This window comes from Tilletiopsis washingtonensis, assembly GCF_003144115.1.
Source record: "Tilletiopsis washingtonensis strain MCA 4186 unplaced genomic scaffold FA09scaffold_8, whole genome shotgun sequence".
Taxonomy (NCBI): Eukaryota; Fungi; Basidiomycota; class Exobasidiomycetes; order Entylomatales; genus Tilletiopsis; species Tilletiopsis washingtonensis.
Window position 1 is genome coordinate 32,362 of NW_020312005.1, and position 15,223 is coordinate 47,584.

The 15,223-nt window shown below is 69.3% G+C and overlaps 7 protein-coding genes across 7 annotated transcripts in view; 3 read left to right on the plus strand and 4 right to left on the minus strand.

Moving 5' to 3' along the window:
• FA09DRAFT_329170 (hypothetical protein) overlaps positions 1 to 1,553 on the minus strand; it is a 2,349-nt gene extending 796 nt beyond the window's left edge. Inside the window, exons 1-2 of the mRNA XM_025742061.1 lie at positions 775 to 1,553; positions 48 to 230 (exon numbers count right to left, since the gene is read on the minus strand). Of these exons, the coding sequence (XP_025598934.1) occupies positions 48 to 230; positions 775 to 1,529 (938 nt within the window). The 5' untranslated portion in view covers positions 1,530 to 1,553. The remainder of the gene's footprint in view (positions 1 to 47; positions 231 to 774) is intronic.
• Positions 1,554 to 1,771: 218 nt separating this feature from the next.
• On the plus strand, positions 1,772 to 2,870 carry FA09DRAFT_337961 (hypothetical protein; the record flags this gene model as incomplete). Its single annotated transcript, XM_025744047.1, has 2 exons — positions 1,772 to 2,203; positions 2,265 to 2,870. The coding sequence occupies 2 exons, from the start codon at positions 1,772 to 1,774 to the stop codon at positions 2,868 to 2,870; spliced, it is 1,038 nt and encodes a 345-aa protein (XP_025598935.1).
• Positions 2,871 to 2,943: 73 nt separating this feature from the next.
• Positions 2,944 to 4,501, minus strand: FA09DRAFT_359842 (GroES-like protein; the record flags this gene model as incomplete). Its single annotated transcript, XM_025745170.1, has 6 exons — positions 4,166 to 4,501; positions 3,596 to 4,050; positions 3,431 to 3,546; positions 3,256 to 3,375; positions 3,116 to 3,200; positions 2,944 to 3,064 (listed from the first exon to the last, which is right to left on the minus strand). Exons 1-6 carry the CDS (start codon positions 4,309 to 4,311, stop codon positions 2,946 to 2,948), a joined length of 1,041 nt encoding a protein of 346 aa, XP_025598936.1. The 5' UTR covers positions 4,312 to 4,501.
• A 221-nt stretch (positions 4,502 to 4,722) lies between these two features.
• FA09DRAFT_329173 (hypothetical protein) lies at positions 4,723 to 5,767 on the plus strand. Its single transcript, XM_025742062.1, has one exon. It carries the CDS (start codon positions 4,943 to 4,945, stop codon positions 5,336 to 5,338), a length of 396 nt encoding a protein of 131 aa, XP_025598937.1. The 5' UTR covers positions 4,723 to 4,942; the 3' UTR covers positions 5,339 to 5,767.
• A 1,318-nt stretch (positions 5,768 to 7,085) lies between these two features.
• FA09DRAFT_333936 (FAD/NAD(P)-binding domain-containing protein) lies at positions 7,086 to 9,392 on the plus strand (the record flags this gene model as incomplete). The annotated part of the gene is made up of 11 exons (XM_025743709.1): positions 7,086 to 7,152; positions 7,206 to 7,275; positions 7,329 to 7,373; positions 7,425 to 7,446; positions 7,500 to 7,782; positions 7,865 to 8,324; positions 8,377 to 8,479; positions 8,531 to 8,608; positions 8,658 to 9,001; positions 9,051 to 9,106; positions 9,157 to 9,392. 11 exons carry the CDS (start codon positions 7,086 to 7,088, stop codon positions 9,390 to 9,392), a joined length of 1,764 nt encoding a protein of 587 aa, XP_025598938.1.
• A 167-nt stretch (positions 9,393 to 9,559) lies between these two features.
• Positions 9,560 to 11,604, minus strand: FA09DRAFT_329176 (hypothetical protein). The gene is made up of 2 exons (XM_025742063.1): positions 11,360 to 11,604; positions 9,560 to 11,291 (listed from the first exon to the last, which is right to left on the minus strand). The coding sequence occupies exons 1-2, from the start codon at positions 11,553 to 11,555 to the stop codon at positions 9,802 to 9,804; spliced, it is 1,686 nt and encodes a 561-aa protein (XP_025598939.1). The 5' UTR covers positions 11,556 to 11,604; the 3' UTR covers positions 9,560 to 9,801.
• Positions 11,605 to 14,011: 2,407 nt separating this feature from the next.
• On the minus strand, positions 14,012 to 15,172 carry FA09DRAFT_247291 (hypothetical protein). Its single transcript, XM_025739671.1, has one exon. The coding sequence runs from the start codon at positions 14,939 to 14,941 to the stop codon at positions 14,183 to 14,185; it is 759 nt and encodes a 252-aa protein (XP_025598940.1). The 5' UTR covers positions 14,942 to 15,172; the 3' UTR covers positions 14,012 to 14,182.
• Between the last annotated feature and the right edge of the window lie 51 nt (positions 15,173 to 15,223).

Consider the following 15,223-nt stretch of genomic DNA (forward strand, 5'->3'; position numbering starts at 1 on the left):
CCCCCCGAGCGTCGCCCTTTCTGCCGTACGTCACCCCACCCTCGACTCACCCGCCCTTGCGGTTGTCGCCCGTGCTGCCCACGCGCGCACTCAGCGACGCCAGCACGCACAGCCCGCGCGGCGCCACCGCGGCGCCCGCGTCTTCGGTGCCGGGCTTGGGCTCGGGCAGGCGCCGCGGCAGCAGCGGCGCAAAGTGCTTGTAGGCGAGCAGCGGGCCAAACGTGTTGATCCTGGCAAGTAATAGAAAGCAGGTCAGACTGGGCAGAGCAAGAGCGAGGCCAGCACGGTAATGGTGAGCCCTAGCAGAGCAGACCAACGCTTGCAGGGCGAGAGTGGCAAGCATCGCCACGGCCGGAAGCGCCAACATCGGCAGAGCCAGGCCAACACTGGCGCAGCGGAGAGCACTGGCGCAGCGCACGACGCTTGCAGAGCGCTGGCCCTTGCAGAACGCCAAGCTCGCAGAGCATCTTGCTTTGCAGAGCGCATTCTCCAATGACCATCCCTTGCGAGCGCCAGCCCCCTCTCCCCATTCTCTCGAGCCTCCCCCCCCCTTTCTCTCGCGCCATGTTTCGCCGAACGTCAACACCTGCAATCCCCCTCCCCTGCGGCATGCTTCGCCGAGCGATAGAACCTGCATCTGCGTCATTCATCGCGCCATCTTTGCCGCTCACCCCGACGGCATCACTTGCCGCATCACTCGCCCACTTTGCGCGGCGCCACCGGCGGCGGCCACATCGGGCACCACCGGATCGGCACGCCCACTCGGCCACTCACTTGAACTGGCGCAGCATCTCCTCGTACTCGACGTGCTGCAGTGCCTTTTCGACGGTGAGCTGCGGGGGTGGCAGGAGTGGGTTCAGACGCGACATCTGCGGCGCACTCGGCGCAGGCGCGACATCTTCGGCGCACCCATGCGCCCTGCACTGCATTGCCCTCATGCGGCAGCCCCATGCGCCATGCGCTGCATCGCCCAGCCATGCGCCGTGCGCTGCACTCACCACGCCCGCGACGTTCCACAAGCTGCGCAGCTCGCCCATCTCGCGGCACTGCTTTGCCGCCTCTTCAATGCTGCGCTCGTCCGTCACGTCGACCGCCAGCGTCGTCAGGCGCCGCGCCGCGCCGTCGTCCATGCCCTGCAGGATCGCCTCGCGCGCCGCGTCCGGCGTGCGGCTCGCACACACGACGTCGAGCGCCGACGTGGCCAGATGCGCGCGCGCGAGCGCCAGGCCGAGGCCGCGCGACGAGCCGAGGATCACGGCGAGCGACATGGTGCGAAGTGCCAAGTGCGAAGGGTCAAGTGCGAAGTAGAAGAGTTCCAAGTGCGTGTGCTTGTGCTTGTGCCTGTGCTTGTGCTTGTCGTGGTGGGAAGGAAGGAGTGAGGCCGGGCGGCGGCGGCGGCGCGACTCAGACTTGTCAGCAGCGCGGCACGGGCTGCACCCTGCGACGCAAGACGCCGAGCGCCGCTTGAGGCAACGCACGGCGCCGTCACTCGATCGTGTTGCGCTTCGGCACCTCTGCTCGCTCTGCATTGCAGCTTGCTCAGCATTCGCTGGTGCGGCGCACAAGATGCTGCGCAGACACAGAGAGACGCCGCTCGCTGCGTGCGCGTCAGCGAGGGGAAGGCCAGGTGGAGGTTGGCGCGCGCGGCGGCGCGGCGTTGCTCGGCCGCACGTGCCGCGCGCGGCGGGCACACACTGCACACCAGCAGCCGGCAGCCGGCCTGACCGCCCGCCGCGCTTGCGTCTCTCGCCTCCACTCCACCACCGCAGCCATGGCCTCGTATCTCCACCTGCGCGTCGCACTCACCCTCGCCGACGGCGCGCCGCTCGTCGGCCACATCCGCGCCATCGACGCCGCCGCCGGCGCACTCACCGTCGAGCCGGCGTCCGGCGGCGCGCCCGTCGTCGTGCCGCGCGCCCGCATTGCCGCCCTCGAGCTGGCGCCCGAGGCCGCGCCGGCCGCAGCTCAGCCGCCGCAGCCGCAGCCGCCGGGCAAGAAGAAGAAGGCCAAGAAGGCGGCGGCGCCGGCCGCGTCCTCGCTGCCCGCGCTGCCCACGGGCAACAAGAAGGCGGCCGCCGCCTCGTCCGCCGCGCCGGCGCTGCAGGGCCGTGCCGCGCCCGTCGCCGACGAGTACGCCGACGACTTTGACTTTGACGCGGGCCTGCGCAGCTTCGACAAGCGCAAGGTGTGGGACGAGATCCGCGTGCGTCCTGCTGCTGCTGCTGAGGGCCCCCATGTGCGTTGCGCTGAGGCTGCCTGCACAGGCCGCAGACACGACGTCACCCGCCGCCCGCCTGCACGCCCACAACCGCGCCGTGCCCGGCGGCGGCGGCAGCGCGCCGCCCGCCGCCGCCGGCGACGAGAGCGACGCAGAGGGGCTGCCGCCGCGGCGAGCACGCACCGCGGCCGAGGGGCAGCGCAAGATGCGCCACACCGACCTCGTCCTCTCGCCGTCGCCGCCGCCCCTCGAGGAGCGCTTTGCGGCGGCGCAGCTCGCCGAGGCGCAACCACAGCCCGCCGGCTCCGACGACGGCGACACCCTGGCGCTGCTATGCGCTCTGTCTGGCATGGACCTGGCGCGCATCCCGTCGCCGTCGCCCACGCCTCTCTTCGCCCTCAGCATCTACGTGTCCTCAGCCGCGCGCACGGCTGCACTGCGCGCAGACGCGCCGCAGGGGCGCCTCGTCTTTCACTTCTCGGGCACGCCCGCCAAGCTGCGCTTCCTCGGGCCGGACCGGGGCAAGTCGGACGCTGCGCTGCTCGAGAAGCTGCCAAAGCAGTACTCGGGCGAGATGGGCTGCAACGCGGAGCGGGCGGCGCTGCTCGTTGGCAGGCTGCGCGAGGCAGTCGAGAAGGCAGGGCGGGAATAGACAATGCATTGTGAGCCCGGCGGGATATAGGTGCCAAGCACGGCGGAGCATGGGGCAGTTGGTTGGACGCTGGGCTCAGCTGCGCGCCGCAGCGACGTTGACCTTGCCCAGGGCGCGGCCGTCGATGAGGTAGGCGTACGCGTCGCGCGCCTCGTCGAAGGCGAACGTGCGGTCGACGACTGGGCGGATCTTGCCTGTGCGGCGCGTCAGTTGCTGTGCTGGGCAGCCGCGACCGAACAACGCACCTGAGTCGACGAGGCGCTGCAGTTCGGGGAAGAGCGTCTTGTCGAGGTGCAGCATCGAGAATTTGCGCGGAATGCCGCCCAGGAACTGCGCCGCCACATGTCAGCATCGCCTGCGTCGCGCGAGGCACAGCCCCACTCACCGAGGGCAGCACGCGAGCCTTGAGCTGGAAGCCGACAAGGCCGAGCACCTTGGTGCTGAAGATGCCCGTCTCCGGCACGATGCCCGTCGCGCCGACGGTGCGGTACTCGCCGTCTGGCTTCTGCAAGGGGCGCGCATTGAGCGGTGCTCGGCGATGCGAAGAAGAGGGCACGCACCAGGTACGCGGGGCTCTTGGCGTGGATCGATGCGTCGCCGATGCAGTCCCACGCGACGTCGAACGGCTCGTTCTTGTAGCGCAGCGCCAGCTCGCCGGCGACGTCGACCTCGCGGTCTGCGCATGCGTCAGTGCAGCTGTGAGCGCTGGACGCTGCGCCACTCACAGTCAATCGTCTCGTCGACGCCGCGCTCCTTGATGAACTTGGCCTTGGCGCCGCTGGCGCTGGCGACGATGAGCGAGGCGCCCTTTGCGCGCGCCACGTCGGCCGCGAGCAGGCCGACGGCCGTGCTGCCGCCGACGATGAGCACGCGGTCGCCCTGCCTGAGCGTGGCGGCGAGCGTGAGGGCGGTGAGGCCGACGAGCGTCACGCCGCCGAGCTCCTCGTCGCTGAGGTGCGCCGGCGCGGGCAGCACAAACTTGCGCGGCACGTTGACAAACGTCGCCAGCGCGCCGTTCTTGCCGCGCGCCAGGTCCTCGGCGGGCACGAAGCCGTACACGCGCGTGCCGGGCTTGAGCGAGTCGATGGACGCCCCGACAGCGTCGACGGTGCCGGAGAAGTCGGACGCCGGCACGCGCGGCAGCTTCTGCAGGAAGCCGGGCAGCAGCGCCGCAATCTTGCTGCGGCCGGGAGTGCGTGGGTGAGCTGCCGAGAGACGGGACAGCCACGGCAGCGTACGCTGCAGCCGACCTCGCCGCGGCTGGCCAGCGCCCTGCCCACGCGGCTGCCACTCACTAGTCGACGGGGTTCAGCGCGGCGTAGGCGACACGCACGCGCACCTCGTCGGCACCGAGCGCGGGCAGCTCGACGTCGCGCTGCTCGAGCGTCTGCGCAAGCGAGCCGGCGCGGGCGATGACGTGGGCGCGGGCCTTGGTGGCCATGGTGTGGTGTGGGGTGGGGATGTGCGGTGGTGGTGTGAGGCAGCGAAGGGCTGAGGAGGCGTGGCTATTTGAGTGCCGCCGCCTCCACCTCGCCTCGCCCGGGTCGGCGTCGCACGGGGCCGCGCCGGCGCGCACACCGCAGCACCCAGCAGCTGCAGCTTCTCGAGGTTCCCACCGCTGTCCCGCTCCCATCGCAAGCACGGAGCGCACTGCAGGAGCAAGAGCTTGCGGCCGACAGCGCAGCGCCGTGCTATCCCCGGCCCGGACGCCCGAGAAGGTTCGTGCGCCTCGCCGAGTGCCGGCGAGCGTGAGACGCGCGCAAAGCCGCGGCACTGCGCAGCGGCGCCGCGGCTCTTTGGGCGAGATCGCGAGCCGCTCGTCACCGGCGCGCGCATGCTGCTCACGGGCCGCTTTCGCGCGATGCCGCACGCCCCGCGCTGCACCCTAGCCTGTCGCGACGGCGCTCGTACACATCACAATTCAGAGCTGACCGCTGCACGGCTCCTGCAGATGCGGGCGAGCGCTGCTGCTCCCACGTGGTGCGGCTTCGTCTTGTCCTCGGGACGCGCCGCGCGCTCGCAGGACGCGCGCGCTCGCAGCTTGCCAGCGCACCACAAGCACATCAAGCTGCATGGACCACGCCTCGTCAAGCACCGCCGGCGTGCGAGCTGCGCGCCAGCAGCTGCTGCTCCAGAGCGGCGCCGCCGTGCCGCCGCGCTCGCCGGCGTTCCGCTGGCCGCCGCACGAGGCCCTGCTCGGCGCGCAGCGGCACCTCGTCGCCGACCTCGCTCTGGCGCGCCCCGAGGGCCAGACGTACGCACGGGCGCTGGCAAAGGGCCTCATTGCCAGGCTTGAGGAGGCGGTGCGCGATGCTGAGGCGCGCGGCCACGAGGCCGAGGTGAGCGCCGAGGCCGAGGGGAGCGCCTCGGGCATCAGGCTCGCGCAGCAGCTGACTCTCGCCCAGGTCGACGGCAGCCTGCTCGAGGTGTACGCAGAGCTCCTGAGCGGTGCTTCAGGAAGCAGGTAAGCTGTGCTGTGGTGCTCGGCCATATGCCCGCTCGCTGAGCCAGTGCAGCCTCGCGGCCACGGTGCCCCCGCCCCAGACGCGCGCCTACTACTTCCCTCGCTCCCTGCTCGGCGGGCGCACCGCTGCCGCATCAGAGGGCGCAGGCCACGCGGGCTCTCTGATGCATGGCTGGGAGTGTGTGCGGCTCGTCGAAGACGGCACGACGATTGCGCAGGGCACCACTGGGCTGCGCACATGGGAAGCCAGGTGCGTTTTGCGAAGCTGTCAGGTGGCCCGCTGGAGGCTCACCCGTCCCCCAAGCCTGCGTCTTGGAGCGCACTTCCTAGCACGCCCGCCGCCCACAGACGCGCGCATTCTCGAGCTCGGCGCCGGCGCCGGCTTGCTCGGCGCCATAGCCGCCAGGCTCTGCCCTGCACACGTCACGCTGACCGATCTCGAAGGGCCCGTGCTGGACCGCCTGCGCTCCACCGTGGCGCTCAACGGGGCAGCAGCACAAGTCGGCGCACTGGACTGGTGCGACGTCGACGAGGAGCTGCTGCGTGCAGCTCACGCAGACGTAGTCCTCGCCGCAGACGTCGTCTTTGACCCGTCGCTCATCGCGCCGCTGGCCCACACGCTGCGTCGGGCCCTCGAGCTGGGTGCCGAGCATGCCTATGCGCTCGTCGCCGTCACGGAGCGCAACGCCTCGACGTACCAACGCTTCCTCGCTGCGCTGGCCGAGGCACAGCTGGATGTGCAGCCGCAGACGCTGCAAGAGCCCGCGCTGCCGCCAGACGCCCCGCCGTTGCCGCTCTTTCCCAGCGCGCACGAGCCGCTACGAGACGGGCCTGTGCGCCTGCTCGCTCTGCGATTGCATGCCCGATGAGGGTCCAGCAAACATCAAACGATTTGCTTGCCATTCGCAAGGGTGGCGTAAGGAAATCGAGTGGGGTGGAGGGGACGGCAGACCCGAGTGCCGAAGTGGACGCAGCTCGTCGTCCGAGACCCGAGCTCGCCGACATTCCTGCACTCGACTTGGCTGCCTGCGCACCACGAGCCGTGGCAGATGCAGGTGCAGGATGGATGCCGCTGCGCTGTGCAGCTGGGCGGGGCCCCGCGCCCAGCCAGACGGCAGCATTCCAGGCAGACGTGGCGAGCACGCGCTGCGCTGCGGAAGAGAAAATGTCGTGTGTCGTCGACGACGCGCTCGACGCATGACGGCGGATGTGTCAAGCAGGCACGAGATGGCCGCCTCCCGCCGGCGCGGTGCGTCGCAAGCCAAGCATAAAGGCGGGGATTGCCTGCTGCTGCTTCTTTGCGCTGAGCGCTGCTGCTGCATGCTGCGCCCTGAGGTCGGCGTCGGTGCGAGATCGGCTGCGAGCGCTGCCGAGCAAGAAGCATGCGCTGCAGCTGCGAGATGGAGGAGCTGCGGCTGCGGGCGTGCAGGCAGCCGACGAGTCTCCACCTCCGCGGCCGCTTCCCCGCCTTTGGCAGCGCGCGTGAGTGCGAAGCCGGATGCGCCGGGCGTATCACGAGAGCGGCGGATGCTGCGCGTTGCTCGTGCGCCGACACTGCCGCCGTGCCGCCTGTCTCGCAGCGCCGTGCCTGGTGCGTCAGCGTGCGCTGCTCCGTCTTCCGCCCCGCTGCCGGCTCAGCAGCCAGCGGAGGCGCCTCGACGTCGACGTTTGCGCTGCCGGACAGCAGCAGCACCGACTTCGCGGCACTCGCAGCGCTGCTCCTCACCACCACCCCCATCTCCACGCCCGCCATGTCTGTCCCGCACCCCGCGCCCGTCAAGCAGGCGCCCGAGTACCACAATGTCCTCATCATCGGCGGTGCGTCGCCGTGGCCGCGCTGACCGGCGGGCGTGTGCTGACGGCGCCTGCAGCCGGCGTCACCGGCCTGGCGATGGGCTGCCAGCTGCGCTCCATGCTCGGCGAGACCGACGTGCGCATCTTGTGCGTGTGCCGCGCGCGCGCCGTCGGTGCGCCAGCGCTGACTCCCGCCGCAGCGAGCGCGAGGCCGGCATCGGCGGCACGTGGTGGAGCAACACATAGTGAGCGGCGGCGACGCCAGCCACACGGCGCAGTGCTGACGCCCGGCACAGCCCCGGAGCAGGCTGCGACATCGTGCGTCGCGCGGCGCTCCGCTGCTGCGCCTCCAGGCTCACCCCTCTCCCCAGCCGATCCCGCTCTACTCGTTCTCCTTTGAGCAGCGCAAGGACTGGACGACGTTCTTTGCACTGCAGGACGAGATCCAGACGTACCTGCAGGACGTGGCGGACAAGTACGACCTGACGCGCAAGACGCACTGCTCCACGGAGGTCTCGTCGGCGCACTGGGACGAGGCGCTGGGCCTCTGGCACGTCTACACGCGCCCCGCGCGCGGCGAGACGACGCGCGGCAACGAGGACAAGCACTGGGTGTGCAAGGTGCTCGTCAGCGGCGTCGGTGGCCTGTCGCAGCGTGAGTGGGGGGAATGGCTGTGTTGATGCAGAGCGATGCACCGCAACGCAGAACGCACCTCTAACCCCCCCCCCCCCTGCAGCGAACCCGTGCACGATCGATGGCCACGAGAAGTTCCAGGGTCCGCTCTTCCACAGCGCGCGCTGGGACCACAGCACGGAGATGAAGGGCAAGCACGTCATCGTCGCGGGCAACGGCTGCTCGGCGACGCAGTTTGTGCCCATCATCGCCAAGGAGGCCAAGTCGGTGACGCAGTTTGTGCGCTCCAAGCACTGGTACGCGCAGCGCCCGGCGAACCCCGTCGACTTCCGTCTGTGGCGCTGGTTGGTGCGCTACGTGCCCGGCTTTGTGTACCTGCAGCGCGCCGTCATCTTCACCGTGCTCGAGCTCTCGATGCTCATGATGTTCAAGCACCGCCTCGGCACACTCTACCGCAACAAGTTCGCCGCCGACTGCATCGCGTACATCAAGAAGACGGCGCCGCCCAAGTACCACGACGTCCTCGTGCCCAAGGACGGCGAGCTGCAGCCTGGCTGCAAGCGGTGCGTGCGGCATGTGTGAGGCGAGCGCGCCTCTTGCTGACGTCCTGCGCAGCCGCGTCTTCGACACGGACTACCTGCCGGCGCTGCGCCGTGACAATGTCGAGCTGGAGCGCTCGGCACTGGTCGAGATCAAGGAGAAGAGCGTCATCTGCAAGGTGCGCCGTGATGCCCGCCATGCTCGTCGCAGTGGCTGACAACCCATGTAGGACGGCCGCGAGCTGCCGGCCGACGTCATCGTCATGGCCAACGGCTTCAACATCACCGAGATGGGCTTCCCGATGAAGGTGCGTGCTGCGCTGGCCGTGCTTGACTGCTTGCTCACGCCACTCGCAGATCTACGGCCGCAACGGGCACGACGTGCAGAGCTACTGGAAGGCGAACGGCGGCCCGCAGGTGTACCGCGGCTCGATGATGAGCGAGTTCCCCAACCTCTTCCTCTGCATGGGTCCCAACACGGGCACCGGGCACTTCTCGTACATCTTCACTGCCGAGTGCGTCACGCGCTTCGCCATCCGCGTCATGGCGCCCATCCTCAAGGCGCCGCGCCCGACGGTCTTCGACTCCAAGGCGCCCGGCGCGCGCCGCAGCCCGTCCGTCAACATCACGCGGCAGAAGGAGATCGAGGAGCAGGTGTGGATCCAGTCGACGAGCCAGAACATGGTCTACTCGTTCAACTGGTGCGTGCAGTGCGACTCGGGCCTGCGACGGGTGCTGACCTTCGCGCAGCGGCTCGTGGTACGTCGACCCCGACTCGGGCCGCGTGGCTGCCGTCTACCCGAGCTGTGAGTGCCGTTCACGCGCCCTCTCGGCTCGCCACTGACGCGCTGCGCAGTCCAAACGATGTTCTGGCTGCGCTCGGCGATGCCGATGTACAACGACTTTGTGTACAAGGGCATCCGCGCGCCCGGCGGCATCCTCACGCGCATCCGCCAGGGCCTCGGCATCGGCGGCACCCCCATCCCGACGCGCGAGCAGATGGTCAAGTTCAAGCAGGGCGCCTACGTCGTCGGGCAGCCCAAGGTGCGCCAGGAGGAGGCCAAGCAGATCAAGTCCGGCCCGGGCCACTGAGCGCCGGCCCGGCACAGGCGCCTGCAGCGGCAGTCGCCGATCCTCACGAGCGCCTCGAGCGCGCCGCAGCGTCGGCGGCGGCAGCGAGAGGCGCCGCAATCCCCCCTCGTGCTCCATCTCTTGTACTGTCTCGTCCTGCTCTCATCCCCTGCATTGCTATACACTCGCATCAGGCTTGGCGTTGCACAGGCACCGTCCTAGCGACAAGCTGCACATTTGTGAATTGCCACGGGCCCTGCATGGAGGGTATGTGAGGGCGGCGCGAGGAGGAGCCGGTGAGGCGAGGTATATATGAGAGATCGTCGGAACGCTGGAATGGCGGGCCCATGTCGTGCGCCCCAGTCACGAAGCTTGGCGAATGGCTGCGGCCCTCGAGGCCTCTTGCGACTTCGGGAGCGAGAGAGATTTATTACGCAGCGACGGCTTCCTCCAGTTGCTCAATCGTGCGCTCCAGCTCCGCATTCTTGCCCTCGATCCACTTGAGCAGATCGACGGCCTGGAAGAGGACGGCGCTTTTGCTGCCCGCGCCGCCGCCTGCACTGCCGCCTCTGCCTCTTCCTTTGCCTCTGCCTCTGCCCGGCTGCGTTCTCCTCGCCCGTGCCTTTTTCCGCTTTGCCCTGCTCACTTCGTCGTCCTCGCTCGGGCGCACGTCTTCTTCGCTGCGATCGTCGAGGCCCTCGTCTTCGATGCCCGTGCCTGCGCCGCTCGCCAGGCCCAGGCCGCGCGCGCCAAAGGCTCGGCCAGCCTCGAGCAGCACGACGAGATCCTTGAAGCTCTCGCGGATGTGGTTGCGCCGCCGTTGCTCGGAGAGAATGTGGTTGGCGCGCTTCTCGCCCTCGGAGAGCAGCTCACGCTTGGCGGCGGCAGCTGCTTCTTCTGCTGCGAGTGCTTCTGTTGCAGCAGCAGCGGCGGCGGCGGCGGCGGCGGCGGAGGAATGAGAGGAGACGTCGGCGTGCGGAGTACTGCCTCCTCGCTCCGAGTCGTCCGAGTCCTCCTTCTCCTCCACCGTGGCTTGCTGCGCCGCCACGCCCTTCTTGCCGCGCGATGCTGCCTTCTTGCCGGCCTTTTTGCGCTCACCCTTTGGCGTACGCTGCTCCTCCTCATCGACCTGCATCTCGCCGCCGCCGCCGCCGCCTCCCACATTGCCGCTGCGTTTCCTGCCCTTCTCCCACGCCTCTTCGCCGCGTTCTTCGCCCCTCGTGCGCTGCTTGCCAGTGGGCGAGAGTGCCGCAGCAGCGGCGGCCGTGGCGTCTGCAAAGGAAGGCATGTTGGACGGCAGCGCCGGGTTGAAGTCCCAGGAAGACTCGAAGTTTTCGAGAAAGTTGGAGAGAAACGTCGCTTCGTTGGCGTCGAAGAGGGAGCTGGAGGCGCCAGCGGCGGCGCCGTGATGCGACGCAACATCGTGCACGCCGCCGATGCCGACGGCGCTGAAGCCAGAGGGAGACGGAGCGAGGGCGGGATCGGAGCGAGAGAGGAGGTCGTCGAAGGAGAAGAGCGGCGCTTGAGAAGGGAGCGGAGGAGGAGTCGGCGCGAGGGAGAAGAACGCAGACGAGGCGAAGAGCGAGGAAGACGGGCCGGGCGACGAGACGCCTGCGCCCCCTGTGCCGCCGCCGACGCTGCTGCCTTGCGTCGAGGCGGCGCGAGAGAGTGCGTACGACATGGGCTCGTCGCTGCTGAATGGGCGCGCGGCGAGTGTCGCTGCGCTGCTGCTGCTGGCAGAGAAGATGCCGAGCGGATCGTGCGCCGGATGGGCATCGCCGGCAGGGTGGCTGCTCGAGCTCGCCGCGCCGCCGCCGCCGCCGAGCGACGCCAGCAGGCCCTGGAACTCGCCGTCGTGCTGCAGCATGCGCAAGTCGGTGTGCTGCAGGTCGTGTGGCAGGTCGAGCGAGAAGTGAAAGTCTGTGCGAGGCGATGAGCTGCTGCTGCCGGCGCCACGAAGAGGCCAGGCGCGCGGCGCGCCGACTGACCCTCGTACGGCACGGGCATGGCCGGCAGGCCAAACGCCTCGGCGGCGCCGTGCGTGGTGAATGCGTCGGCGGCGGCATGCGGCGCGGCGGTGCGCGACGAGGAGGACGAGGAGGACTGCGAACTGCCGGGCGCGGCGGCGGCGCCGGCGGAGTGGATGAGCGCGGCGTCGAGCGAGGGCGAGGCGTGCAGCGCCATGGCGGGGCGGGGCAGAGCGAGGTGGTGGTGGTGGTGGTGGTGGTGGTGGTGGTGCGTCGCCAACATCGGGGCAGTGCAAGCGGTGCCGGTGCGCCGCCGACGTCGGCGTCGGAACGCGGGGCAGAGAGCTCAAGTGCAGCGCGCCGCGCGCGGCGGCGCGGTGCCTGGCTGCACGTCACGAGAGCGCTGCCTTGCGCCCGTTTACCCCGCGCCGCCCGCCGCCCACCGATGCCGCCGCCGAGGACGCGGGCACACGGCCTCGAAGCGCGCTCGGCGACATGCGAGAGCGAGACCGCGCAACAGGGGCGAAAGCCGGCACAGCAGAGGGCGGCACGGCGGCAAGAGAGCTCAAAGGCAGCAGCGACGCTCAGCCACACTCCGCCTCGACTCCGCTGCCCTGAGTAAGATAGTCGAGAGCAGCACCAGCAGCGACCTTGCCATGCTCAAGGCTGCCCTCGGCCTGCGCTCTGGCAACTCGCACCTCGCGGGTCTGCACGTCGCCTGCGCCCCGCGCCCCCACGTCTTGTTTGCGCCTCTGACGGCATCCGCAGCGTCGTCGCACAGCAATGCCTGGTGCTGGCTCCCCCCGCGGTACTCCCGCGCCGCAGCAGCAGAGACATGGAGAGAAGACATGTGCCCGTCGCGCCGCCCGACTTTCAAGCACGCGCTCCCTTTCTTGCTCTCTCTTCTCCCCCGCCTCCGCATGGTGATGCTGAGGCGTGTCATGCCGCAGCGCGCATGTGTGCTTGCCATGCGGATGCGGATGGCGGCCGGCTGCGCTGATGCTGCCTGACGCTGTTTGTGCGTTGCCGTTGTGGCTCGTGCTCGCAGTAAGAGTGCGCTCCTCGTACCTTCGCTTGCCCGCCCCGTCTGCGCCGCTGCCGCACGGCGCCCGCTGCCTCTGCCGTCTCCAGCGCCGGGCTGCGGCTCCGCGCTGGCCTGAGCCGTCGATCCTCGGAGCGCCGTGCCGCTCTTCGCCGTGGCTGCCGTAGCCGCAGCCGCAGCATCCATCAGGTGCGGCACCCGACCTTGGCCAGCACCAGCCGGCAGCGCGTGCCCGGAGCAATCAGCGCCAATCCCCCCCCCCCCCTCTCGCCGCCGTGCGGCTCCGCAGCCGTTGCTGCCGCTGCTGCTTCCTGCGTCCCCGCCGTCGCGTGTTGCTGCCAGATGCAGAGGTCGGAGGGTAGCCAGCAAGAAGCGCAGGCAGTCGCCAGCAGCAGCACCCAGCGCAGCGGCAAAGCCACAGCTGCAGGCCGAGCAGGCACACGCAGTGTCGCCAGCGTCGCGTTGCCATGCCCAGTGCGGCCACGAGGGGATGAGCCCTCATGCGCCCATGCTCTCTCCCGCTTCTCCTCGTTTGCTCTCCTCCCACCGCAAGGCTGCGGCTGCGGGGCGGGCGGTGCGGGCGTTGCTTGCGGGCTTCGCGTGTGGCCCTTCTGCTGCTTCCCCCGTCGCTTGGCACACAGACAGACTGCCCTTTCCTGGAGCCTTGCTCACTCTTCTTCGCTGCCTCTCCTCCCCCCCGGGAGCTGCACCGCACGCCACTCAGTCAAGTGGCGACTCGACAACGGGCGTCGCAAGCGGCCATGCGCTGTCTTCTTCCCGCGTAGCCCTCTGCTGCTTCCTCCGTCCCACCTCACCCAAGCCTGTCGTTTGCCGCAGTGGACGCTCACAGAGCAGTCACTGACAGCACAGGCACTTGCTTGGCAGGCTGCGAGGGAGGAACTGTCATGTACTCGTCGAGAATGTGGAGGCTTGGTTCCGGTGTGCGATCAAGGTGATCTACCCCGCCTCCAGTCCCTCCCGCACCTCCTGCAGAAGAAGGCAAGGCCAGAACGAGAAGGGATGCACAAGGGTAAAGCGAGGCGAATGCTCCGTCGCAGCTCGCGCTTTGCCCTCCCATTCTCATTCGGCCGACGTGCCCGACTCCTAGACGACTGAGCCCCTCTTTGCCCCGATCATCTTCACGCTCTCAGAATAGACACGTCCCCTTTGCCGTCTACGACACTCCAACTTCTCCTTCTTTGCTGACCTGCCCTTTATTTCGGTGACACGTCGCTTTCCACTTCGCCGCCCCGCGCCCCTCTTCCATCTCTCGCATTCTGCTGACTGCTCGCGTGGATGCCCCTCCTCTCTTGCCCTGCCACGCTCGCTGCCATGCCGAGACACCGCATCCCAGTGAATCGTGCCTATCCATCCCTCTCGGCTTGCGCGGAGTGCCCTGCCTGCTCCGTTGCCTCGCGCACAGCCCACAGGCCAAGCTTGTAGATCGTCACGCGGCCCCATGCATCGCTCGAGCCGGAGAAGCGCAGCGCGATGTGCCGCGTCGCAGAACCTGGCGCTCGTGCGGCAGTGGCGCAGGCGCGCAAAGACGACGGAAAACTAGAGCAGAGCGGAGGCAAAGTATGAGATGCAAGGCCCGGCGAACACATCAGAGAGACCGTGTGCCCCCGCGAGAAAGGAAGGCAAGCCTAGGCTGAGAGCGCAGCGGCTGGACACCCAAAGTAGCTGTGCGCTCTGCCGCTTGCACGCAAAGCATGCCCGCGAGACATGGCTCACGACGCCTTCATCCCCTCCCGGTCACCTCCTTTGCGCAGCTCACATGCCTCCATCCCCTCGAGTCTAACTCACCGCAGGGTCTGTCCTCCATTCTCATCGCTTAACTGCCACTCTGCCATCCTTTCCCCTCTCAGCGCCTCCACATTCGACTCTCGTTGCCAGCCCACGTCCTCCTCCTCCCCCTCCTCTTCCTCGCTCTCCTCGGCCTGCTCCTCGTCGTCGCCCGGCTCGTCGCAACTCCACAGCTCCACGCTTCCCGGACAGTATCCGCCCTGCGCCTGCAGGGTCACCTGCCTCGCCTGCCGCCAGCGGAGCGGCGCCGCGAGACGGAGGTGCAGCGTGTGCGCCGGCCCAGCTGCGGAGGGCCATGCCGCATCGGCATCGCACGAGACGAGCGTCTTTGCGGCGGCGCGCGACGACGAGGCCACGACGTGCGCGCCGAGCAAGACATTGTGCAGCGGCGGCGGCGGCGGCGGCGGCGGCGGCGGCGGCGGCGACGACGAGCAAGGAGCAGCGCGGCGCGCGTCGCCCAGAGCAGAAGCAGCCATCGCCGGCGCGACGGTGGGAGTGGCGCAGAGTGCCAAGGCAGACGGGGCGGCGAGGTGAGGCGAGAATGGCGGCGCGAGAGAGGCGTGCTGCGACGGGAGCGCAGCGAGAGCGGCAGATGCAGAGAGAGAGAAGGAGACGGAAGCAGCCGGATGCCCGACACTGAGGATGCGACGCGCGAGAGAGGGTGGAGGAGGAGGAGAAGCAAGCGTGCCGCTCTGCCGCGAGTGCAGCCCACGCGCGTCTTCTCGCTGCTGCTGCTGCACCTGCGCCTGCGGCATGGCCTCCTCCTTGCGATCAGCCCTCGCCGTCGCCCCATCATGCTTCGCTTCAGCGACGGCTTCCTCCCGGCTGCGCAGCGGCAGCCCCGGGGCGTCGGCGGTAGAGAGTGGGTGCACTCACTCCGCAAACGCGCCCCGGCTTTGCCGCCCCCAAGGATCGCGCTTCCACGGCGTCGCAGCACTTGCATCGCCTCCCGTTGTCTCGCTCTCCTCCACTCCCCTCCGCTGCTGATTGGCTCGTCAGCGGGCTCTGCGGCGGTCGAGGCCCAAGTAGAGGCCACG